The 27,574-nt window shown below is 33.0% G+C and overlaps 3 protein-coding genes across 3 annotated transcripts; 2 read left to right on the top strand and 1 right to left on the bottom strand.

Annotated features, from left to right (window-relative positions):
- The first annotated feature begins 283 nt into the window (after positions 1-283).
- On the top strand, positions 284-26,979 carry LOC105193242 (lipase 3-like). The gene is made up of 9 exons (XM_039449179.1): positions 284-409; positions 11,635-11,814; positions 13,568-13,760; positions 19,040-19,154; positions 20,557-20,803; positions 20,920-21,075; positions 24,647-24,731; positions 26,270-26,427; positions 26,636-26,979. The coding sequence occupies exons 2-9, from the start codon at positions 11,656-11,658 to the stop codon at positions 26,789-26,791; spliced, it is 1,269 nt and encodes a 422-aa protein (XP_039305113.1). The 5' UTR covers positions 284-409; positions 11,635-11,655; the 3' UTR covers positions 26,792-26,979.
- LOC105203721 lies at positions 3,448-5,159 on the bottom strand. Its single transcript, XM_011172598.3, has 3 exons — positions 4,521-5,159; positions 3,990-4,329; positions 3,448-3,875 (listed from the first exon to the last, which is right to left on the bottom strand). Exons 1-3 carry the CDS (start codon positions 5,157-5,159, stop codon positions 3,448-3,450), a joined length of 1,407 nt encoding a protein of 468 aa, XP_011170900.3.
- LOC120357736 lies at positions 13,768-17,255 on the top strand. Its single transcript, XM_039449178.1, has 2 exons — positions 13,768-16,224; positions 16,583-17,255. Exon 1 carries the CDS (start codon positions 14,476-14,478, stop codon positions 16,210-16,212), a length of 1,737 nt encoding a protein of 578 aa, XP_039305112.1. The 5' UTR covers positions 13,768-14,475; the 3' UTR covers positions 16,213-16,224; positions 16,583-17,255.
- Positions 26,980-27,574: the final 595 nt, after the last annotated feature.

Below are 27,574 nucleotides of genomic sequence, written 5' to 3'. Positions count from 1 at the left end.
TTAATGGTCCAACATGTATTACGTACAATTACACTATTAGTTTTGAATCTATCGTTTATTAGAAACAGATTTAACTTTTTACAAAGCGTTCAAACTTATTTTATTATTTTTGAAAGGTTTTCCGATGGTTTCTTGATAAATAAGCTTTCTTTCATTTATTTGCGGCCTCTCAACATGATAACTGCATAGGTTTCAAATGTGTCCGTTTTGGGGCAGATTTTGATCGTTTGTAGACTCTTTTCTTTTGATGGTCACAATATTTCCAACTCTGTCAGCCATCTCCTCCTACCGACTATTTCGTTATAAGTTGCCTATCACTTCTTCCCACGTCAGTCATTTATACGCTTGCCGCTGACGAGCATACATGTCAATCTTTGAACAACTTCGCCATTTCAACATTTTTATACAAGTATGTACTTCTAGATTTTTTAATTATTTTATAAATGCGTTTCTCTCTCTCTCTCTCTCTCTCTCTTTCTCTTTCTATTATTCTAAATTTATTATTTACATCTATTCAAAAATTTTTTACTGCAGTTTCCATACGTACGTTTATAGTTCACACATACTTTCCTGTTCTTTAAATAATGTTAAATCAACAAATAAAATTTTGTTTACTTTTATTTTTGGTCTTAATTACGTCAAGTGATTGCGAACTGATACTTTACACGCAGCGATGCTTTCAAGTGGCTTGACATATACAGGTTTGCAAAGTTTATTTAAAAAAGTTCAATTCCATTATATTTAAAAATTTTGTTATTGACTCGTAGATCGAGACAAATCGAGTCACTTTTTCATCATAAGTAAAAAAATAAAATTTAAAATATAATAAAATAATACACAACTATGATATCTCTTGAAATAATTAATACAGCAGTAATTGAAATAATTAATACCAGTCAAAAATAGTTCTTAGTGCTTAATAATTTTTTAAGTAAATTTTATAAACATTTATAAGATTTTCCCCGAACTATGATATTTCTTATTGCACAACAAAAAAAATCAAGAAAAAGTAATTGTGTGATTTGCTTTAACATTGGAGGCGAAGCGAATCATCAGTTTAAAAGAAAATTTAACAGAAATAAAAATATTATAAATAAATGAATTATTTGTAAAAAAAACCTATTAAGCCTTTACGTTACAAACTTACAAAATTGGAATCGTGATTTTATATAAAAGATAAAATTTTATTGCGTACTTTCAATTTCTGCGCGTATTATTGATCCCAAATAGCAATGTATTTCTCGCACAAAAAGAGAAATATTTACTACTACAAATTTTCCTTTGTTTGCAATCATGTTGCTATGGAACTGCTAATGGAAATGCTAATCTCTTTAATACAGAAGAACATAAAGGCAACAGGAAGGAAACTCTTTCCCAGGCAATTGAAAAACAATAGCTTACAAAACTTATTAATATAAAATTTCCAATAACTTGTTATAAAGTCGCATACGCGGCATACATTGCCAGCAATATTTTTATCAGAATTGAAGGCCATTTTTCTAAAAAAAGATGACAACTTAGCAACGTATTGTTATCAAATTGCAACATGCGGGAAACTTCCTATCTGGGACTTACATCACAGGCAATGCAGAATTGTTTTTTATCGTTTCCGCTGTAGATGGTACGTGGAAGTAATTAGCATGATGAAACAGATTGTATGAAATAAAAGACTAATAACAACTATATTTATCTCAACACTTATAAGATTTGTCTTGATCTATATTATGAACTATCTATATTATGAACTATCGCATAAGAAACAATAATATGGAAAATGTTTATAATATTATTCTTTGATTTTTTCTTAAACTGTGGAAATCTTTTCGAAATTTCGAAAGCACTTCCATCTCGAAAAATAATCAAAGTTATTGATCTCAGTTAAGTAAATTTAATACAATACTAATATGGGCTTCTTAGCACCATGCTGGATACGTTGTTATTAATTATTCAAATATTATATTTACGTAATTGACACATATATTTATATTTTTGTTGTTGACATTATTTAAATTACGAATAAATATAGCGATTTTTTAAATGTGGACTTTTTTAGTGTTATAAACGATTCGTAAATATAAATTATTTTTCGTAAATATAAATATAACTTTCTTAATAAATTATTGGATTGGAAATATCATTCTCTTATTGGAATTATACTGTTCGATTTCTAATTTTCCTATATTATATTCGCAATATTTCATGTTTTTCGATACCAATTTTTATGATGATTTTTGAAACCAAAAAAATATATGTGTTGTAGCGTTTATTAACATGCGGTTGTGTTTTCAAGTTATATAGGGCAAAATATCCACCCAGATAAAATAACAATTGTGCCAAGCTTTATTTCAAAAGACTCCCACAACTTCGAGATATCGCAAGAAATGTGATTTTTCATTAATATATTTTTTCTCTGTTACATCTAAATTAACTGTTACAAAAAAGATTTATGATTATAAAGTGTATCCATATACATAAATTTTAATTTTTTTTAAATTTTTTTTGCTGAAAATTCTGTTTTTAAAAAATCTAGAATTTTTTAAATTGCATTTTTTCTTGATTTAAAATATTGACTATTAAAAAAAAATTAGTGAATAAGTCATATGACATATTATATTCACTATTTTTTTCAGATTTTTTAATTTGGTGGAATGTATAAAAAAAAATAAAAACCAATTTTTTAAATTATACTCTTCGAGTAAATGTTACACTAAATATACTATACTATAATTAAATTGCATATTGTTAATGCCAAATTTTGAAGAACGAATCTCGTTTAATTGATAAATCAAACGAACTTGGCAAGTGAAGTTCGATTTGAATTATGCCGGGTGTCTCGTCCGGATGGACAATAATGTAGTGATGTCTCTGCGTGCGCTACGCCCAACAGTTTTAGATTTGCCTAAAAATTTCAAAAAAGGCAGAGAGGTCACGTGACTCTGCGCCGTGCACCGATACCGGCGCCGTTCCTGGCGCTAACTTCATTAGTTCAGAATTGCAAATCACCTGAAAAAAATCTATCGGGTGGGAGAAAGGCTCCTAGTTGCAGCGTGGGAAGTCCATCCGGACGAGATACCCGGCATAATTCAAATAGAACTTCACTTGCCAAGTTTGTTTGATTTATCAATTATGCCTAGGGTGTCTCGTCCGGATGGACAATAATGTAGTTGTTTAGATCCCGGTGATTTGCACTTTATTAAATTGTAATATTGTGTTTTTGTTATAAAAAACCGTAATATTATGTTCTTGATATAAACCTTAATTTATGAAAAGACTTAAATAACATGTAAGCTCTTACAATAATATAATGCAACGCATAGGAAACAATGGGGTGATTTTATCGGGCTAACACTGTTTTTGAAAACTCTTCGGGGTCTATTAGAGGACGGTTGTAAAAGGAGGCGAACACTCGCGATTGACCTGTCCATCCTGTCGCGTGTTTAATAGTCTCTAAAGATACCCCTTTCTGTGCCGCAGATGAGGTGGAAGCATGACGTGTGCGGAAAAGAAATCAGACCTCACTCCACACTCTTCTAGGCTCGATCTTATCCATCGACTAACCGTTTGATGGCCTACTGCTTTATGTGGCCTTGACCAGGAGATAAATAACTTGTCACAGGAAGATGCTTGAAAGCTTTTTGTAGCTTCTAAATAGGTTTTCATTAGAGTAAAAATGCACAAGGCTTCGTTATCTCTAAATGGAGAAAAAATGAATAGGGGTTGAGATCGACCTGGTGCAGATGTTTTTATTTTATCTGGCACCCTGATTATGAGTTTATCTGCAATAGAGATTTGTGAAACTTTGATTGACGTGAGCGTCTGTACTCTGTGGCCTGTACCCAAAGCGAGGAGGAGGGCTAACTTCTTTGTGATTACGTCTAGAAGTAATGTGTCATACGGGTATATAGTCGCAAGTTTTTCTAGGACTGGGGCCGGGTCCCACACTTAATCATATCGAGGACGAGGGGGTTTAAGAACCCCTACTCCCTTACAGAATCGCTTAATTAACTTATGGTTTCCAATCTCGTTGTCTGAGATTAAAGATATTGCGGATCGGGTGTTATTAATTAGCGAGTAAGAGTTCGCTTGGTTTAATTCCTGCGCTAGGAATTGGAGGAGCTGTGTCGGGGTTGGTGACCATATAGAGGCAGATGCCGCTTTACAAAACAGCCACCAACTGCGAAGAGGTTTAGTATATTGTTTGATAGTTGTCTCTGATAAAGATGCCATAGTGGTATCTATTGCTCCCGGTGGCACTCCTCGGGTCGTGAATGCCTGCCTGATAAGAGCCCCGCTGCCAGGGAAAGTGTCCTCCATGCTGGGTGGAACTGCCTGAAAGGTGAAGAGAGGAGTTTATAAGCTGGATTGAGAATTAGAGGGTCTCCTATCAGGAGGCGGCGGAATAATGGAAACCACGCTTGAGAAGGCCACCAGGGAACGACAACAACTCCTGCTTGATCGTTCAGAATTTTCCTGAGTACACGAGGCAAAAGAATGAACGGGGGAAAAGCGAAAAACTTTACATTTGACCATGATAATGTAAATGCATCAATTGCAATAGCGCCTGGATCCGGAAACCAAGATACGTAATTTGTACATTTTGCGTTGATGATTGAGGCAAAGAGGTCAATATCGAAAGGGCCAAACTCGGAAAATATCCGAAGGAAGGCATCCGCTGAAAGGGACCATTCTGTGTCTATACTAATTAATCTGGATTCTCGATCAGCTATGACGTTATCAACGGAAGCAATGTATGAGGCAAAAATCATGATATTCCGACTTTCGCACCAGGACCAGATCTGTCTCGCCATTGATAAAAAATGCGGGTACTGGATGGATCCAAAACGATTTATATTTGCGATAGCTGTCGTGTTATCTACCCTGAGGAGAATTTGGCAATCTCGCTGATCCGATGCGAAACACTGAAGGGCATAATAAACGGCTTTAAGTTCTAGAAAGTTTATGTGAAAAGTTTTGTCCTCTTCTGACCACCATCCATGGGTACGACTAGTACCACAAGAAGCTTCCCATCCTGATAGGGATGCATCGGAGAATATTTCTAAGATCGCTACATCTGATCGGATAAAGTTCGCCTGTTCTGGATCTGAGAATATCTTCATCCACCAATCAAAGTCTTCTTTTAGATGATCTGGAATGTGCATCTTGGCTGAGTAGTTGTCATTAGAGTTAGATAAAGCTAGAAACTTGGTTCTCTCAAATGCTCTGGTATGAAAGGGGCCATATTGGACCGCCGGACAAACCGAAATTAGTGATCCGAGCATGCGTGCGAAATCTCGAATTGTGCATTCTTTTTTCTTTGAAAAATCTAATATCAAATTATATAAATTTCTGCGGCGCTCTGGGGGAATCGTCACAGATTGATGCACTGAGTCAAAGATGAAGCCTAGATATTTGCACTTTTGTGTGGGTGACAGTTACGACTAGAGTAATTAATAAGGAGTCCCAGCGAAGATAGCAATTCAATTGAGGCGTCTAGATTGTCTATACAGTCTTTCCTTGAGGCGTCTGTGATCAGGAGATCATTCAAATAAATAACTGAACAGTATCCTCTTGCCCTTAAATAAGCAACTACCGGACGTAGAATTTTTGTAAAAATGAAAGGGGCTGTAGATAAGCCAAAAGGAAGACACGTAAATTCGTAGATTGTCTTCCGCCATTTGAAACGGAGAAAATGACGATATTCCTGAGCTACAGGGACTAGCAGATAAGCGTCTTCTAGATCAATTGTACTCATCCAGGACTCCTGGATCATAAGTTGGACTACTGTACGCCAGTCTTCTAGCTGAAAATGCTGTGGACAAAGGAAGGTATTGAGATCCTTAAAATTTAGTATAAATCTCATTTCTCCTGACGATTTTTTGATTAGGAAAAAACTGGATAAAAATTGATTTTCAGATGGAGACGTAGCCACTATAGCTCCTTTATCTATTAGTCGCGAAATTTCCTTGTCGTATGATTCCGCCATAGCAGGTAAGAAGTTAGGTTCTTGCAAATACGCGCGGGGCGGTGGGGGGTAAGCAAACGGAATGTGGTAACCTTTAATGGCTCGAAGAACCTCGGGGTCTTTTGTTATCTCCTTCCATTTATGAAGGAACAAGGACAAACGTCCTGCCGATCTTACTTGTACTAACGGCGCGTTCGGGACCGGGATCTGGAATGGCGAGTTCGGCTGTGGCTCGTTGGTCGCTTCGCCCCTGTCCGGCGAGCCGAAGATGAGGTCCGTTGCACAGGGGCTTTGTAGTTTGACGGCTTCTGCTGGGGAGCGTGTTGCCGTATTGGTTGATTGTTAGCTTTAACTGTCATTGGCTGGGCAAAGGTAGACCTTGATATTAACCGGCCTGTCTTCTCACATGTTTGAAGTGCCTTCAAGTCTTCTGCAAAATTAGCTCCAAAGAGCCAGTCGTCGACCTTGGATGAATCGGCTGCCGATTTACCAACAAAAGTCAGACACGGTTTTATATACGCCTGTCTGGCTAGGGATAAACGGAACTGTAAATCCGCCATAAGGTGAAGTCCCTCTGCTAACCTAGAAATTACATTTTTCAACTGATCGTCGTGGAAAGCAGCTTGATGAAGTTTCAGAAGGTCGGTTATACTGGAACCTAGAGCATTCAAGCAGGCTCCAAGCTGGACTTGCCTGTTGATCTGATACTCGTCTCTTTTTAAAAGAGACTGTTGCTTGCCGATGGCTGCCTTTAGCTCGTTGTTGATTTTTGGCGGGCCTAGACTCAGAAGGTCGCCCTTAAGCTCAAATTTTGACAGCAAGCGTTGACGCAGCTCTTCTTTGAGCCCTAAGCGAGTCTCAGATTTTGTAGACGTAAGGATGATAGGATCCCGTTCTGAATTACCTGTCGAGTCCTGTTCCTCGCCAAACAATTCACTAACCAGGGAGGTTATTTCACCTTCCTCCAGATTGGCTGCCCTCTGAGGCTCCTCCGGGATGGAAAAGACAACTCAGTGCCTGTCCGGCACCTGAGCTTCTAGAAAGAGGAAAGAAAAGCGAATGAGGTTTAGATGAGACAATCGGCTATATTTTCTCTTTGCCTTGATGAGAAAATATACCTGGTCCAACGCCCCGGCTTCCGCAAGCCGTTTGCTCATCTATTGCATACTCAAGCTCTTGAGGAATGCTTTCCTCTGAGGGGGGAAAAACCTCGCCTACAGGTTGTGGCACCGGGGGACCTGTTTCCTTCGTGCCTGTCTCGTCCTGCGTGGTATGGCGTTTCATAAAATCCAGGATCTCTCTTAGGGTTTCAGTCAGGATTTTACCGGATGTTTCCTGCCGAAGGGGTGTGTACCTCGAAGATCCGGACGAAAATGATCGCTGACAAGAATGTCGCGTACTGTCTCGCAAACGCGGCGTGGGCGAACTAACCTCCATTTCTCGAGCTCGCGACTTTTCCCTATCCCTATGCTTTTTCTTATAGGGGGGATAGTCTGAGTGACTCCTGCGACGATAAAGATGCTTCTCCTTCGGCATCCTGTGCCGGGAAGTGTAACTCTATTAACTAGGATTGAAAAAACTTGGTGCTCGTACTGTTGGTTGTTGCGCAACAGAAACAGAATGAAGTTAGCGCCAGGAGCGGCGCCGGTATCGGTGCACGGCGCAGAGTCACGAGTCACGTGACCTCTCTGCCTTTTTTGAAATTTTTAGGCAGATATAAAACTGTTGGGCGTAGCGCACGCAGAGACATGACTACATTATTGTCCATCCGGACGAGACACCCTAGGCATAATTACAAAATTGCGTTGGCTGATTGAGACTGTGCACGGGATAATAAGACAAAAATTCAACCTTCTTCGTCACTAGTTAAATAACAAATTATTGAATAATGCTGCTTCTTGTTGCAAAATAGCCTATTTTTTCATTAATACTCTTGATAAGAATTTAAATTGAGATGTGGGTATTTATGAAAAAGTTATGGAGCAAATATTTTTAAAAAGAAACATTGACAATTCGTTAGCAACAGAAACAAAAACAAAAAGATGGAGTCAATAAAAATTGCTTTTTCAGAAACTGTCTTCAATCGAGTTAATGGCAATGAATAACCTAAAGTTTTATTTACGGGCTCTTATCAGTTATCACAAGCAGTTTCTTACTTGGTACAGATTATGGACGATAACGGTATCATAAATGCTAATTCTTTAAAAGAAAACAAAAGCATAGTTAAGTTCGAAGTCAGATTACGATACATTAATCGGAAAACCTGTAAGTATTATAACATATATCTAGATAATCTACATATATATAGAATACGCGTCAAATACAATTAGAAAAGCTGCTATCAAGAGGCGCGGTCGCGCCACGCGCCAAGTGAAGTCTTACTTTACACGTGTGAAAAGGACTAATGGACTAAAAACAGTTGTTCATATATGCAGCATTTATATATTACTTGACACATGCGAGATATTTGTCCCGCATTGTAAGAACAGCTGAAGCGTTAATCAAATTTTTTAATGTTGAAGAAGTTATTCCTGTGATAAGTAAACGATGACAGTAATGAAGACTGACATATTTCTATTTATATAATAACGATGAAATAAATACATTATGTGCCGTGGATTTCCGCTTTTATTTCTTTATTTGCATAAGTATAATTTTAGGAAATGAATTAATAGAGACTTATCAATATGAAGCAAATTTAAAGTTTTTTATATACGAAGGTCAAACAACTTTCTAGATAAAAAACCTTATGTTGTCGTTATGTTAATACAAGATAAGTTTATTAAAGGTATTATATGTTTGATAAAGTGATTAAAAATTGATATATGTATATTTAAAGAATACGACAAAACTGCTAAAATCAATAAAATTAATTTTTCTGACTGAAAAAATTGAAATCTCATAGTTTAAATTACGTAAACTCTATGCTTTTATACTACTGTTTGCAGATGTGTAATCGGAGGTAATTGTATTTAAAAACAACTTAATATATGTCAATTGGATACACTTTAGATCGAAAGATAATTTTAAAAATCGGTTTTTATTTTTTATTTTCTTTTTTTTTGACACGTTCCAAATTGAAAAAATATTGAATATAATATGTCATATAATTTATCTAAAAAATTTTTTCAAAATTAGCCAATATTTTATATCAAGAGATAACGCAATTTTTCAAACTTTAGATTTTTTAAAAACAGAATTTGTAGCAAAGGACGACAAAAAAAAGTTAGAGCTTACGTATATGGATACCTTTTATAATCATGAATTTTTTTGTAAAGGTTAATTTAGATTTAGCGGAAAAAAAAATGTAAATAAAAAATCACATTTCTTGCAATATTTCGAAATAGTGGGGATCTTTTAATAAAACTTTTAGTCTTTTAATAACTTAATAAAAGTTTTTAATAAAACTTGGTAAAAATTTTCTTTTATCTAGGTGAATATTTATTATTTTGTCCTATATAAGGTTGATTACACGCGGGGCCCAAAATCATCCTTTGTATTTCGGTATACACTTTGTAATTCAAAAACAATATCACATGTTGATAAACGATAATTGTAAGACACGTATATATTTTTGGTATAAAAAATTACCAAAAGAATTTACATTCGGAAAAGACGCGATAACTTCTAATGTTCTTCTTTAAGTACGATTAATTAAAGTCATAAATTTACCAATCAAGTTATAAATATTATAACAATTCAAATTACAACTATCCCAATGTACGGTTCCTAATGTACAAGACAAATTAATATTTACCTAATCATTTTTTATAATATGATATTTTTAAAGTTCAAGTGAGTAGGTACGTGCAAAGAATTAAAAATGTACTGATAATAACATTATTTTTGTTTCCGAAACCTTAGTTGATGTTTTGAAAGGAAAGAGGGGAGGGATGCTAAGTTAAACGGGAGAAACAAGAAATGGAAAAATATAAATCAGTAATTAAATTCATAAGAAAATGTATTATTTATGGTCTAGTGGACAAAACTATCCACCTATCTTACTCTATGTTCTTTAACAGAAAAATTTCCAAAACATAATTAACATTCTTTCAAAGAATGACTGTCTAATAAGATTTATATTCCAGATAAAAAGGAGATTAAAATACCTCACAATAAACAATACTTCTAATTTAGAAACTTATTCCACAGTATCAAAAAAACAATCTTTTTTTCACAGTACCGTATGTCATTTCAGTTACTGAGGCATTTATCTTTTTCGTATTTAAGTATAACTGCCAAGTAACATGTTCTATTAATAAGACTTTAAAAATATTTATAACCACGGAAGAAGATAACAGTGACCGGATGTCGTGCAGTGGCGTGGTATATAAAATCAAATGTGAAGAGTCCGCGAACGTTGGACAAACAAAGAGGCAGCTGAAAACCTGAGTTAACAAACATGCCTTACACATAAAAAAGAGTAGCTTAATCCGTCGATTATCACAAACTACCAAATATTAAAGCACATGATTTTAATTAGAATTGGGAACATCCTACTATGGGGTGTCTCCGCATAAATGGCCATCTCCTTTTGTCTCATAAACTAACAGAGATAGACCCAATAAATGTAATATCAAATTAAATAGTTTGAGCTAAACTTTATTGTAAGTACAATGATTACTTAAAGAAATTATCTATATTAAAGAACGGAGAGACATGCGTAACTTTCGAACGGTAAAGTGAATATTTTTAAGTGATAAAAGTTGTAGCGTTCTTTTTAGCGAGTACAATGATGTATAATATATCAAAATTATTGTACAAATTATACTATATGGCTTATATTATATGGCCTGGAATTGCTGATTAGAATGACGCATAAGTACTAAAAATATACGAGTAAATTGTACTCAAAACTTTAAACTCATTTTTCTCGAAACAAGGTTTTTCAAACTGACCACGATTTCAAGCAAACTAATGAACCAATTGAATTTGCCTTTTAACTGTATATTAGAAACACTTTTTTCTATTGTTGGAACCGAAACAGCGAAATTGAATTATATTACTGCATTAATATTCTTTTTACGTTAAACTTTTAACATTTTTAGTGATTTTTTTAAATTTATTCTTACAAGCGTAATAATTATTTCAGAAATAGTTTGATTTTAATAATTCTGGTTCCGACGATAAACAAACATCTGTAGATTAAGAATCTTTTTGGATTTTTTGTTTCACATAACTGAGTGTCGAGATTTTATGGTCACCATGAGACGTTGCACGCTCGGACACGTCGCGCGAAAAATGTTATAATTATGACAAATTTTGTTATTTTTATTTGTGAAAAATCCTAATTAACAATCAAATACAGATAAATATGTACGCAAAATTTCAAATTATTTGTTCATATAGTTTCCGTTAAAAAAATTCATAAAAATAGACTTTTTTTGACCCTCTAAAGGGTCCTGCCCCCTTAAAGGATACCTTGAAAAGTTTAGAAGTACTCAAATGTAAAAATGCCTTATGACAATTGTCAGTTATGTATTGGCATATTAGCATCACTAAAAAACGGCGGGCTACTAAACGATTAACTCCATAAGCAATTGTTAGAATACTCCACCTAATAACGGAAATAATAGGGGTAGTCATATTGACGACAGTAGCCATAATACCCTCTTCTCCTTCAACAGTCATACGTTTTAATCCACTTTACTTTTTTCTGTTTCATCAAACAGTAACGATCGTGTCGAGCAACCATGTTGTTACCGATTCTTCTCATCTCTTGTCTGACATCCACGAACGCTGGAATGATAGATGATGTGATAAATCTAATACCGAAATTGGACCCATCAGAACTGATACCAGAAATTCCGGATTTATCACCTGAAGTTCCTGAGGATGCAAACCTTACCACAGTGAGTGCAATCATTTCTTTATTTTCAATTAACACAAATTTGCGTATTCAATTGAAATCAAATTTAAGAAATGAATACATTAAAAACTGAATAAAAATCATTTTCATTATTATATTCAAAACATGATTACTTTCTAAATAATTTTTAAATATCTATTTGATAAGAGTCAAAATAAAGTGGCAAATTAAACATAAACATTGCACAAGCTTAATTTATGCAATGTTTGGGTGATTTGTCACTCTACTAAGAGTCAAAACTCACTACTGTAAAACTAAACAAAAATTCTGTCGAAATTCTATAAATAAATAGAACTTTCGACGAGAAAATTAAAAATAATAGAAAATTAATAAACATTTATTCCAAAAGGAGAAACTAAATTGAGTGACAAATTTGAAATTGTTTGAAATTGTTTAAATAATAAAAAATTAAAAATAATTATTTTACAACAAAAACGTCAATTTTTGATTTGTATTTAGGTTTTAATTTAGATTTCTGTAATTTGTCATGATACTCAAGATGCCACTCCAAACGTTAGATATTTTCATTGAACAAATATTTTTTTTTTTTTACTTTTTTGTTATTTAAATGATACTACTTATAAAGGCTCTGTGCAGCACGAAACGTGTCCAAAAATTGATTCAAGGGACCATCGATCGTCAATCCTGCGGGAGGCCCGCGGTGACACGTCCCACTTATCCTAATTGTCGCTTCCGTATTGGTCGCGGCCACGTGGTTCGATCTTTGCGAGGTGCAAATCGCACGACCGTTAAGCGCCAGTCTTGAATTTGGCATGACTCGCAAAGTGGCAGCGTTGATCCTGCGCCTCCGGAAATCGATAGAGAGTAGCCGCATACCTCGACCTGAAGATGGCCTTCATCCCTCAATAATCCTGTCAAAGAATTTTCCTCTTGCCGATGGACATGTTTGCATCCCCTTTCGTACAATGGTTGGTGCGGCGCTTTTCTTATGTTACTTTCAAAAGGCCGATATTTTTGTCTGCAAACAGATTTCCTGACAGAAGGGTGCATTTGTTCCACGAAAAACAATAAAGCAGTAAGGGCGAGTCCATCGCATTTGAGCATCCTGCTCCTTAATCCTTCGGCGGTAGTCCTCGTCTTCTCGCTTCCTTTTGGGCAGGCGAGATGTACCCGTCGAAATTGTACAACAAAGTGATTATCGCGGTCGCTAACTCTTCCTTCCGCTCGTTCTCTGGCGATCATTTTGCAACTTTAATACACGAAAAAAAAACGGTAGAATAATACATACATAAAAATTACAACGATGGAATCGCGCTTGTACTAAAAAAAGTCTAGTTATAACCACCAAATGTATAATAAAATAATATTAATAAATATATTGTTAATATAAAAATAATTTTATTGTTCTAAATAATTAGTAAGTATTATCAAATCTGGTATAAGTTACTAAATATTCAGAAAAAAAAAATTATTTTTTGTTACATTGACCAAATATTTAATTGATACTATTTCATTATACATTTGATAGTTATTATCAACTTTTTTTTTAATGTGCTTCCGAGAGAGCTAGAAAGACGCAATGTCCGTGTCACGCCTTCGTGATCGAGCGGCTCTTTTGACGGACGGCGAACGCAAGTCGGCACGTGACAACTAATAAATTATTATAAGTTTAATATTAATCACATTGATAATAGATTTTTTTTATTTCCTGCTGATCATATTTAATTCTACGATATAAACAAATTTGAATTCAAAGCAGTCGTTCTGTTGTATAGATGCAACTAATAAGCAAATACGGATATAATGGTGAGGAGCATAATGTGACAACTTCTGATGGTTACATTTTGGCACTCCATCGGATAACAGGACCAATAAATTCTACCGATTCGAATAAACCTGTTGCGTTTGTGGTGCCCGGCATTCTGTGCGACTCGTCTTGTTATACTATTACTGGCAACCGAAGTTTAGGTAAAGGAACCATGACTTAAATTGTTAAAACATTAAGGGGGTGTGCCAGAATAGTGGAATTTGTCACAGTTAAAATTATAGCTTTAAACTTTCAGGACATAATCAACTAAATTTAAGAATTATTTTAGGTAATGTGTGAATTTAAATGTTCAGGTGTTCCGAAGGTACCAAAATGGCGGATGCGCCGTTGGGCTGCAACGTCTAACCAATTCCAAAAAAAAATTTTTATATATGATATATAGAATAAACTTAATTATATAAAATTATATATAAAAAATGTATAATTATATATTTTTTAATATCAAAAATTTTATAGGATCCACTCAAAAATCTCAAAAATACTACGTTAAATCAAAAAATGTTTCACAATCGTACAGGGAGAAACCTCATTTATCGGGTCAAAAAAATCGATTTTTTGGAAATAGTCTTAATCGATTGTTAAACTATTCAAGAATATTCCCTGAAAATTTCAAGTCGATATCTGCAGTATTTACGAAGTTACGAAGTTAAAGCGGACGGGTCGGATGACGAGTTCAGACAGGCCTAGGCGACCCTCGGGCGGTCGCGTTTATACCTGCGTTCTCGGACCCTGTTTATACCTGCGTTTGAAAAGTTCGTTGGTAGAAATTTTATCCGTCTTCCCTTTCAAACTTGTTTTGACCTACGATCAGTTCGCTTTCGTCTCTTGTCGAGTGAATACGTTGTTGAATGCAGCATGACTTCGTATCCAAAAGCGACACACGGGCAGTCCAGACGTTCAACGAGGCCTCGAAAAAGAAAATCTCCTTGGAGTAAAGCTCAAGAAGAAGAAGCCAAAGAAGAAGAAATTAATAATACGAGTGCTTCGAGTAAAAAATTAAGCAGTGCTAATGTTTTTGACGCAGAAGTGAATAGGTCTCATGCGTATAAAATTATAGATTTTCTAAGCGTTTTTCAAACACTCGCGCAACTGCTTATATGTCGAAAGTGCCTGAAAAATGTCGAATTTAGAGAATCAGGAATTCGTGGTTTCGGTTTTAAGATAGTTGTGTTGTGTTCTTGTGGCTCTACACAGATTGAGTCTGGTCCACTTATAAATACCGGTTATGAAATTAACAGAAGAATAGTTTTTGTTATGAGACTTTTAGGCATCGGACAAGAAGGCATCAATATTTTTGCTGGACTTATGGATCTCGGTACAGGTTTGAGTAACAGTGCGTACGAGAACATTGTGAAACACGTGTATGATGCAGTAAAGTTTGTCTTTGATGCTACATGTCTGAAAGCAGTTGATGAAGAAAAAAAATTAAATGAAGAAAATGGAAGACCAAAATCAAAATTTTATGTGTCTGGAGATGGATCGTGGAAGAAAAGAGGTTTTACGTCGCTGTTAGGTGTTGTAATTCTAATTGGTAATTTAACCGGAAAAGTAATCGATCTTGTTATTAAAAGTTCAATATGTAAGAGTTGCATGTCGTGGAAACCAAAAGAAGGTACTGATGAATATACTGAGTGGTATGAAAAACACGAAGATGAATGCCTACTAAATCATTCCGGTTCATCAGGGAAAATGGAAGTCGATTCCATGAAAGAAATGTTTTCCAGATCACAAGAAAAATATGGCGTTCAGTACGTGAATTATATAGGCGATGGCGACTCAAAAACCTTCAAAGCCATCTTAGATTTGAATCCGTACGGCAATGACTGTCCTGTAAAAAAAAGTGAATGCGTTGGGCATGTCGAGAAACGAATGGGCACAAGACTTCGAAATGTAAAAAAAGATAAGAAGCTCGGAGGACGTGGAATGTTGACCGATGTACTGATAAACAAAATAACTCGATACTACGGATTAGCCATACGTCGAAATACTGATTCGGTCCAGGGCATGAAAAAAGCCATTCAAGCAACACTCGATCATCTAACATCCACCGACGAGACACCGAAACATGGAAATTGTCCGGCTGGAGCTGATAGCTGGTGTAAGTGGCGCAAGGCTGAGGCAGCAGGTTGTGCAGCGTCATTTAAACATCCCCCTCCTCTTCACCCAAATGTTGAGAAACATTTGCAACCAATCTTCGACGATCTTTCGAATGACAATCTTTTGGAAAGGTGTTTAGGCGGTTACACACAAAATGCAAATGAATGTTTTAATTCGACTGTTTGGCGTTTATCGCCTAAACACATTCACAGTGGAGCAAAAATCGTCTGCATTGCTGCGTATATTGCTGCATCAATATTTAACGAAGGCTACAATGCAGTATTAATGATCATGAACAAATTGGACATAGAAATTGGGATACAGGCACACAATTTTGCCATAGCGAAGGACGAGAAACGAATAACCACACAGAACCGCCGAAGCTATAACAGCTCAAAAGAGGCAAGAACGGCTCATAGGATGGAGATGATGGCACAAAACGAGTTCTACGAGGAAGCGGAGGGGCTACTTTATGCACCTGGAATCGTTGATTAGCCTGAGACTGCCGTAAGTTGTGAATATGTAGTATTTTTATGCATCTAAAACTTTAAACGCGTTTTTCTCGAAACACGTTTTTTCGATTTTGTGTACACGATTAAGAGAAATTTACTGAACCGATTTGGTTTCACGACCTCTTATTTTAAAGATAATTAAATTCTCTTCGATGTGACATTAATTGTTTTTTGAAAAAAGAATTTTTTCATATTTTTTTTGTATTTTAAAGTCGATTTTTTAACGAAAAACGCATTTTCAATTTTAAACTGTGTAAAAACATGCAATTTTGACTTTTTCTTTAAAAAATCGAAATGTCACATAGAAACTAGTATCATAAACATTACAAAAAATTTTGGTTTTTTTGTTTCAGATCAAAATTAAGGACGCTACAGTGTACACAGCGGAGACACACCATAAGCGAAGCAATATTATTATGGCGTCCGTTTATATAGTAAACATCTTTTTTTTTTATGAAAAAATTCCTGTGTACTCTTTGATTGCGTACTAAATTGTCATAAAAATTTCAAAACGTTTCAGTTTATTACACCCCAGAAAAAAATTCGTGAAAATCATGTATTTTTCGACCGTGTAAATGAGGTTTCCCCCTTAACGTACCTCGCGGCGAATGCCAAACTTTACATGCAAATTTCTCTGAAACGAAGGCCCATGCACGCAAACGCTCTGATATTTTTTATACCCTCGACCCCCCCTTTTGAATGAACTAAGGCTCGTCTCATTTCGTATTTCGCAATTGAAATTCATCTCCTTGTCAGTCAAAGTTTTATGCCTTTTGAGGTACATAAGATGTCATTGAGTGGTATTGTTAAGGTCAGGATAAGGTTACTTTGCGTTTTTTAAATAAAACTCGCCATTTTTTCTTGCATATTCTAGCTTACTTTGAATTAAATATTTTCGAAGTTATGACACTTAAAAGCTACAGTATATACTATATTGTAACTTTTTTCCTCAAAGTTATAAAACTTCTGTCTGAAACATATTTTGATTTAATGCAGTGTTTCTGAAATATTTGAAAGGGTCCTTTAAAATGGACACCCTATATATATATTAAAATATAAATAATTGTACATATTTTGTATATAGTTATATATAATTATGCTTATTTTATATATAATTGTGCTATTAATATATAGTTATGCTTATTTTATATATAATTATATGTAATAATATGTATAAAAAAATTTTTTCCGGGGTTGGTTGAGCGTTGCAACTCAATGTCGCAATTCATCATTTTGCTATTTTTGGAACACTGAAACTTATATATGATTATGATAGACTCACAATTAGTAGAGCCTATTCTTAAAGTTTCAAGCTTTAATTTTAATTTTTAAAAATTTCACTATTTTTGGTATGGGGAAAACTGGGGCTATTCGAAACATTTTTATTTTTTTTGCGTCTCCTCAGTCCCGTATACATTAAAAAAAAAAGATAAACGGTTGAAAGGTTGAAATTTTCCTTTCACAATGCCGTTATACATAAAACGCGGAAATATACCTGTCTTGAGCTACATATAAAAATGTCGACTAGTGTCAAGTGTTTTGAATAGCCCTGAGCCTGCGATAATTTGAATCCAGTCTGGGAATATTCTAAAATTTGTGTTTTAAGTTAAAAAAAATGTAAAAAAGGTCTTGTTAAGAATTTATTTTATTACAAAAAAGATTTATAGTATTATTTAGGGTAAGGCCCAGTTGTGTACAGACCCGATCGGACACCACCAATGACGTAATCTAATCTAACCCAACCAAGGGAAATACTCTAAGCATTGGCCGCTATAATTGGTGGTGTCCAATCGAATCTGTGCGCAATTGGGACACTCTCATTATTTAGAATAGTTACATATAATATAAAAACAAACATGCAATAAAAAATTTTATTGTTTCGGCGTTTTTGGAAAAAGTCAGAGACTATTCGTGTTTTGTGTAATTACATCTGTTGAGTATTAAATTGTGTATTTTGGTTCATAGAACGCAGATGTGGAAGAAAAAAATCATCCGAACAACGATTCGACGATGTTTTAAATAGCTCCGGCGTCAATCCTATGCATTATTGCGTATGGTCTACAAAAATAGATATAGCAAAAAGTAGACACAAATTGTTTCAAATACATTCAAATGACACAATATATTCAAAGTTTTCGAAAAGAATTTTATTTTCCTTACTTAAATTTCGAAGAAATACTGACTGTCAGAAATTACTTTGACTGTCGCAAAACACATTTTTCACTGTCACGGCTTCAATATGGCGCCGTCGCCGACAAAACTTTATTTGCAGCATTGTTACTTTATAGGACGCGTTTACAATATTCAAAGTAAATTTTTAACATGTATCCACAAAAAAAGTTTTCATTTTTTTTAATTGTTCCGGGTTTTGAATAGCCCCGGTCTCTCCTACTCCTTTTCAAATGAGGAGAAATATTGTTACATGAACTTACAATCATATCCATACAATTATATTTAAGTGTCAAGTTGCTTTTTTAAGTTAAAGAATCAAGAAAACTTTTTTGTTCTAATCGTTATTATGAATTAATAATTTTGTGTGTATGCATAAATTTATTTTTATTTTAAATCAAACATTGAAATAAGATATTGAAACACTTTTTGTATACACGTTTTATTAATTGCATTAAAATGATTTCTATATTATTTCGGAATTTAAATATGAATTTTTTTGTATTTAAATTAATTCCGAAAAAAGATATAATCGTGTAAAATGTAGATATTTATCAAATATTTATGAACTTTTATTTGCTTCAGCGCCAGTATTAACTAATATTTGTTTTTGTTATTACATTCTGATATCACTCTTTTAGCGTTTGTTCTGGCGGATGCAGAGTACGATGTGTGGATCGCTAACCCGCGTGGCACTACATATTCTCGTGAACATACAAATGAAACAATCTCGGAGAAGGACTACTGGAATTTCAGGTGAAAATTGATATATGTATATCTCTACGTGCACATGTGTGTTCAAGTAATTGGATTTATTAGTTTTAAGTAAATAATTTTACACTGATCATGAAATGTGTTTCTGTTCCATTGGAATATTTTCATTGAAATGATAAATTATTTGTTTTTAATACAATATTTTGTGGAGACAAATAAATATTTATTTTAATTCTTTCTTTCTATTTGGATGTTATATAATAATTCAAGAAAGTATACATATTTTAATTTAAAAAGAATAAATTTCTTTCCATATAGATAATTGTTGATAATATCAACAATAAATCAAAATAGACTAAGGACCTTTATGTATAATGAATCGAGATTTCTTTTGTTTTGTAATCAAATTGGAATTAAGTTCATTCAAATGATAATTTTGAAGTTTATTTTTGAGCGACTAAGTATTATAAAAATTAAAAAGAGTGTATTGATGAAATGTTACTCAATTCCATGGTTTTAGATAGGATTGTGCATTTTTCTTATGAAAATTGCGCTGATCAAAAGTTATCATCGACTTCATTTACACGTCAGCATTACTCGAATTTAATTAATATCCATAGTTATGAATCTGGCCAATCACATTATACTATGTTTACAAGTCACCATTTATAAAGTTTAGTAATATTCGTAGTTATTAAACTGGCCCATTACAATCATTCCATTTTTCAGAGGAATACTTGTGATTGATCAGTTTTATAACTACCGATATTATTAAACCCAATTAATTGTGACGTGTAAAACATTGCCGCAAGTTGATCCTATAAGCTGTTTTTGATATCCGGTTTATTTGTCGAAAACAAATCCATTACAAGGAAAAAAGTTGTCTTAAAATTTTTAAGAAAACGTTTTTTTATTAATCAATAATATGTTATAAGGGATTGACGAAATTAAAACACAAGACTGGAAGGTTTATGTCAATCAGCGGTTCTTGGTGCCAAATAATAACTTTTAATTTTTACAATTTTTATAATTTTCAACTCAAAACGTTTTTTTTTTTTTTTATTATTATTCTTTATCTTTTTGAACAAATAAATAAAAAGACTAATTTGAAAAAAAAACTTTGACTTTTTAAATTAGTATTTATATTCAAATAAGAGTTGTTTTAATAATTTGTAATATGTCATTAGCAAAAAAATTTAATGAATTACCTTCGATTACTTGACTATAATAAATACTCAAGACACCTGAGCAGATTACTTAAGAATTAATACCTCTATCTTTTCAGATAAAAAAATTATAAGTAAAAAATAAAAAAATAGTTATGCATAAAGCACAATATAGATATAAAAACCGTATACAATAAAAATAATATTTTTCGAGTTTTAATGCTTTGCCTTTTTTTTAATTAAATATAATTTATGTTTATTCTGGTTGCATACTATAGTTGGCACGAGATTGGTACGATTGATCTTCCAGCGAACATAGACTATATTGTGAAGACCACCGGTTGTGAAAAAATGTTCTACCTAGGACATAGCCAAGGTACCACCACTTTCTTCGTCATGTCAACGCAACGCCCCGAATATCAGAAGTATATCCTGGAAATGTACGCTATGGCTCCGATCGCTTACTGCGGCAGGATGAAGAGTCCCCTTTTACAACTGCTGTCACAGATTACCGAAGTTGGGGAGGTATGTGACTTTTATGTTAAGAAAAATTGATTTTTCTCTCTCTTTCTTTCCCGTTCTCTCGGTCTCAAATAATTCTTCGGAATCCGATAATTTAAATTTTGAATGTACTGTTGCAGATTGCGCAGCACTTTGGCGTGAACGAATTCAATCTTGACAATGAATTAATAAATACAGGTGCACAATTGGTATGCGCCAGTGAAGCTATTACCCAACCGATATGCGAGAATGCGTTGTTCCTAATGGCTGGATTCAATCCCGAGCAATTTGATTCGGTATGTCTTTAATGTATAAAGAAGAAAAGAGTATTATGGCTACTGTCGACAATATGGTTGTCGACCCCTATTATTTCCGTTATTAGGTATTCTAACAATTGCTTATGGAGTTATTCATTTAGTAGCCCGCCGTTTTTTAGTGATGCTAATATGATAATACATAATAAGTGACAATTGTTATAAGACATTTTATTTTTGAGCACTTCTAAACTTTTTCAAGGTACATCTTTAACCTTTAATTACTCATACTTCTTCATTATTCTTAAACTTGAGTGTATTATTACACGATTGTACATACACTCGAGTGTTTTCTTGTTATTTACCTTTTTATTTGGCTATACATATTTCGGAAATAATATAAGTAGCCATATTGCCGATAGTAGTAGGAGTAATACCTTCTTATCCTCTACTATTTAGGCGCGATACCTATTTTTAATTTAACTATAAAATTATTCTGGCGCTAAATTGGGGCTGTATGTCTCCAAAATATAACCCAGATAGACAAATGTCAGCATATTGTCTGCGTATTGTCGAAATTTTAAAGTTCAAAATGGTTGCATAAGTACCTTAAAATGTGGTACCTCACATATAAGATAAATGTAATCATTATATAAAAAAGATTTTTTGATGCTGCAAAAATTACAACATGCTGCTTAAATATTAATCAGAAATAAAGTATGATTAATTTTTTCAGTGTTTCAACAGATTTTATTATTCTTATTAACTTAATCTATATTAAAGCTGTAAAGATTTTATTTTACTTCGACTCAAGGTTTACTACATCTATTGTAGACCGAGACTTACAGTACTCTCAATTATATTAATTATCTCTAAATACAGGAAAAATATACATGACGCAATTAGAAACCGATCTGTATCCATCCTGGAGGGCCTGTTCCGCAGAGACCGTTCGCGAAATATTAATGACCAGCTAATTAAAGACTGGTTACGAACCACGAGTAGATTTGTTAGGGAGCATCCTAACATTTTGTTTACCAGGGCAGACAAGGGTAACATAACTGTTGCCCTTGACAGAAATGACTACATCTTGAGGATGGAAGGCATGCTCTCAGACGATTCTACTTACGTCAAATTATCCAAAAATCCGATTGTTATATTAACAAAAGAAGCGCGCTCCCTCCTCTCTAATTGGAAGGAGAAAGGTTTCATCGAACAACATTTATATAGGAGTATGTTAACAACGGACGGCATCTTACCGAGAGCCTATGGTCTGCCGAAGATCCATAAACCTAATATTCCATTAAGAATCATAATTTCTTCTATAAACAGTCCACTATACTCATTAGCTTATCATTTACATGAAATAATTTATAACAGTTTACCAGAAGCGGATAGTTTCATAAAAAACAGTGTCCATTTAGTTAATAAACTAAATGGCCTTTCCTTGAGATCAGATCACGTCTTATTGTCTTTGGACGTCGTGTCACTTTTCACCAATGTTCCAAAAGACTTAGCGGTGGAAAGCGTCACGTCCAGATGGGATTTGATTTCTAAAAATACTACTATTCCGCTCGTTGAATTTCTCAAAGCTCTTAATTTAATAATAGATTCTACATTTTTCAAATTTAATAATGTGTGCTACAAACAGATCTTCGGTTTGCCGATGGGTTCCCCGTTGTCTCCTATCTTGGCGGATTTAGTCTTGCAAGATTTGGAGTGCAAGGCGATTAAATCTCTCTCCTTTCATCTGCCATTTTACTATAGATATGTAGATGACATATTATTAGCAGCTCCTGTAAGCTTGTTACCGGACATTCTTGACACGTTCAATTCTATGCATGAACGTTTACAATTTACTATGGAGAGAGAGAGCGAGGGAAAAATCAGTTTTCTTGATGTCATGCTATTGAGGGTGAATGATAGAATTATTTTCGATCAGTATCGCAAACCAACGTTCTCGGGAAGATACTTGAATTTCTTCTCACATCATCCCTTGTGTCACAAAAAGGGTGTCATCTTCGGTATGGTTGACAAATTAATTTCTTTATCACATCCGCAATTTCATCGTAAGAACTTCATAATTTTAATCAATATCTTATTAGAAAATAATTATCCATTAAATTTTATTTTTGCCATGATTCATTGTAGACTCAAACACCTTTTTTATAGAGATGACAGTTGTGTTATGGATAAACATGTGAGAAGATTTTTTACGATCCCTTACATTGAGTCGGTATCAGAGAAATTCTCGTCTTTCTCATGTCAGTTTGATTGCAGTGTGGCGTTCACGATCCCTTCTAAATTGAATAAATTTATAACCACCGGTAAAGACCACATAGAGCGTCTTTCTTGTAATGACGTGGTCTATAAAATCAATTGTAAAGACTGCGATTCTTCTTACGTGGGACAGACTAAGCGTCAGCTAAAAACAAGAGTAAACGAACATAAAGCGGATATTAGAAAGGCCAGTTCTCCTTCGGTTATTTCGTCACATCGTATTTCTGAAAACCACGATTTTGATTGGGAGAACGTCGAAATTTTAGACAAAGAGCCTTCTTACGTAAAAAGATCTATATCCGAGATGTTACACATCAAAAATCAATCGCATGGACTCAACAAACAAAGTGATACCGAACTCCTCTCGGATGCGTATCTTCCTATTCTCGAACGTATTCCCCCTTCTTAGGTTTATCATCCCTCCTCTTTGTACTCTTTTCGTGCGGTCCGCCGAGGCCATCCCACTCGTTCGGTTCTTATTATTTGTATCTATTCCTTCCAAGATGTAACATCTTTCCTCATATTACTGTGACACGAGTTTTGGTGCCTAGAGGTATTTAGTATACAATTCTTTGTTTCGAGTATTATTTCTTATTTACTATTTTACATCTCTTGACTTGTACAGTTTTCTACTTTTTTTCCACATTTACTTAATTATTTAATTACAATATTTATTTTATTATTTATTTCTTAATTTTAATCTCCTGTTAATTATTTTTAATTACTAAATTCGTATTGTTGTTTGTTACAAGTTTAATATTCATTCCTTAATATTATTCTTTATTTTAATCAGCAAATCAAGTCATGTTGATTTTTCGAAGCTCTTGTCTCGGCACATGCTCCTTGAGGTTGTTTATTATGTTACGAGGATAGAGGATGTACATCGCGGCTCATCACAATTTCTAATTTTTTGGTAACTAGATTTAATTGTGTCTTCTTTTTTTCGTTTGTTTCGGGAAAAAATTTGTAACATTATTATAATTATTGCGATTATTTTGTTCTCATAGACTTTTATACTGAGGATGACCGACATTAAAGGTCGAAACGTTTATCATTGGATTTATGCTGTTATTTATTTATTCGCACCTGACATCTTGCGTGGCTCTCAAGCTCAATTTTCCTCATCATTAATTTATTTAAGCGAGCCTTAATCTTTGACTAATTGTTTTATATTAATTATATTAACTAATAAATTAATTGTACAATAGATATTATTTCACAATATCAACTTTAGGCATTAACTAGGAATTAGTAAATTTAATTAAATTTTTATTTGTAATATTATCTTAACTATTGTTATTTATTATATTTCTGTTTACATTACCGTCATTAGGAACGTTTACCAGCAATCTTAGGACATTATCCTACTAGTGCATCTGTAAAGCAATTTCTACACTATGGACAAATCATCAAATCTGGTAAATTTGTATTAATAAACTTGTACTAACCCTTAACAGTTACTGAAATCTATTTGATGCCAACAAAAGTTTTGGTTGAGTTTATTCTACGTTATTATTTAAATATTCGATTTTTCTCTCTGTTACTATATATCGACAGTTTCAAGTTTTGCCTAAGCGAAGGCGTTGCCTAGTGTCAATTCATTTTCTCGAAAATTATTTTTTTATACTTCAAAATAAATATTTTTTTAAACGTATTCTATGACACTGATTTTTTTATTATAATATTATATCTGAAAAGTATACTCAAAAATTTTTTTAAAACAACATTAAAAATCTAAAAGATTATGATTTTTTAAGTAAAAAAGTTATTTTTTACATTGTTTTAGTTGAATAACTTTTGCTATGTTCAATTTAAGGTTTAATAATAAAATTAAGAAACTTTTATTATATGTGTTTCTAAGTAAGTTTATGTAAATGTAATATTTCTGATTTGTCTAAGGCAAAAAATGTAGGAACAGTTAAAGCTTATAAAATTATTTTTAAGATGATTTATTTTAGCCTTGTCCGATAAATAGTTTCTGAAATAGTCGTTGAAAGATTTTGTAATGTACCTTATAAAAAATGTTTATATAAAGAAACGCATGTAATGACGATAGAAAAAAAAACGTCCACATTTTTTGTTAGTTCATATGCATATACATACAATCCTAATATATTTTTTGTGTTCGTAAGAAATTTTAATTTAATTAATAATAGAAGTACACTTAAAAATTCCTCATAATTTTTACAAAAATAACATTTATATTAAATAATTAAGAATGGATTAAAAATTTTATATGACAATTTAAAAGTATAATATTTAAATGGAAGAAAGTCTTATCCTTGAGAGTCCAACCTGAAACCAAAAGTGTAAGTCAACATCTTTAGCATTAGTCGCTAATTTTTTTTTACTTTTTTATTTTTGTTTTCTTTAATACTTTTTTTCTCAAGAATGTCTGAATAGTGCAATATACAGTTTTACTGTAATAAATGTTTGAGTAAATACTACATACTTATATAATTTTATGAAAATAGTGATGACCGACTACGGTACTTTTTATAATCGTTACATATAAAAATTTGAAAGTTACTATCTAAAAATGCAACTTTTACATTTTACAACAGTGATCGTAATATTATTTTCATGTTCAGGATTGAAACTTATTAAATAACGCACTTACATGGTCGCCCAATCAATTTAATTTAATATTAAATATTTTTATTACATAACCAGTATTTAGTCGGTTTTTTATTTAAGACCGTTTTAAGTACAATATTATTTTAAAATCTAATTAATCACAAAGCTATAGTAGCATTTTAAGGCATTATTTAAAATGGTTTTGAAATAAGAATAAACTGAATACCAGCCATAAGCAATTTTTAGCGTCCACCAGCAAAGTAATTGCAAATGATTAATCTGACTATGGCATATGCATTATAAAAATCTACCTGTGATATACATTATATTTTAAATTCTCAAACATTTTCCATAATAACACTAGCAATTCTATTAATAGGAATGATGATCACATCGGGAAGGTTCCAACAATATGATTATGAGCTTGACAATTTAGAAAAATACCACTCACTTGTTCCACCAAAATATGATTTGAGCAAGATCACAGCACCGGTTCATTTATATTACAGTAAAAACGATTGGTTAGCTAATACTAAGGTTTGTATTATTCTATAATTTTTATTTAATGTTCTAATACTAAGCATCAAAATGATCCATGTTTGATGCTCAATTATAACAAGTTGTAAAAAAATCTAGAGTTTCTTCTATTGTCGTTAGCATTAAATATTAAATGAAATTATATATTAATTATATATAATTAAATGACATTTTTGTGAACACTTTTATTTGTATTATAATTTTTTAGGATGTGGATAAGCTTAGCGATGAAGTGGGCAATCTCGCCAGCAAAATTTTAGTAGCGGACGAGAAATTTAATCATCTTGACTTTCTATGGGCTAAGGATGTGATGAAGTATTTATACGACCCGATACTCAATGAAATGAATAAGAAACGTCAATGAAATGTCAGCAGCTATTCCTCGGAATTCCTGCGATTAATCTACAGAATTTGCCTTTTTCGTTGACAAATATATTTTATCTTTAGATCAACGTTTGCGTTTAATGTAATTCAGTATACATTGATTTGAGTTATTAATCCTTTGTTAATGTTTTATATCCCTATTAAATATTTTTTCTATTTGCAATGTAATATTTTGCATTTTGTATTTATCCTTATAAATTTTTATTCCTTTATTTTATCATACAATTTATTTCCGCATTCCAACTTAAAAATCTCATTTATCACTTAATTTATTATTTTCTTTTTGCGTCATCATATAAAATATTTTAGTAATAAATAAGAAACACATTTCATTAAATTTTAAACAATATTAAGTGAAAATTGATTGAAAATGGAATTATAACACAATGGATATATAACATAATGGAAAAGGGTGCGTCTACGTATGATTTCGATGTTATATAGAAATTCATGTCACACCATGGCAAAAATAGCTGTATTACAATGACAAATACGGTAAAATCTATGATATTTGAACAATTATATATCACATATGGTTATATATTCATGAGTAACTGGATTCCATTTTGAAATATAGCAAAAATGCAAGGGTTTTTAAAATGTTTCTCTAAAAATAAAAAATATTATGCATTTCTAATTTTTTTTATAATAGACAGTAAAGTTTTCATTTATACAGTTTATTTTCCTCAAATATAATAGACTTAAATTAATTAAGTTTTTGTTAAGTGCGACGAAAATACTAGAGTAACCTTATTTTTTTCAA

Source organism: Solenopsis invicta, chromosome 5 (assembly GCF_016802725.1).
Source record: "Solenopsis invicta isolate M01_SB chromosome 5, UNIL_Sinv_3.0, whole genome shotgun sequence".
NCBI lineage: Eukaryota > Metazoa > Arthropoda > Insecta > Hymenoptera > Formicidae > Solenopsis > Solenopsis invicta.
The sequence above is the reverse complement of the archived record's forward strand: the minus strand, read 5'-3'. Positions and strand labels throughout refer to the sequence as shown.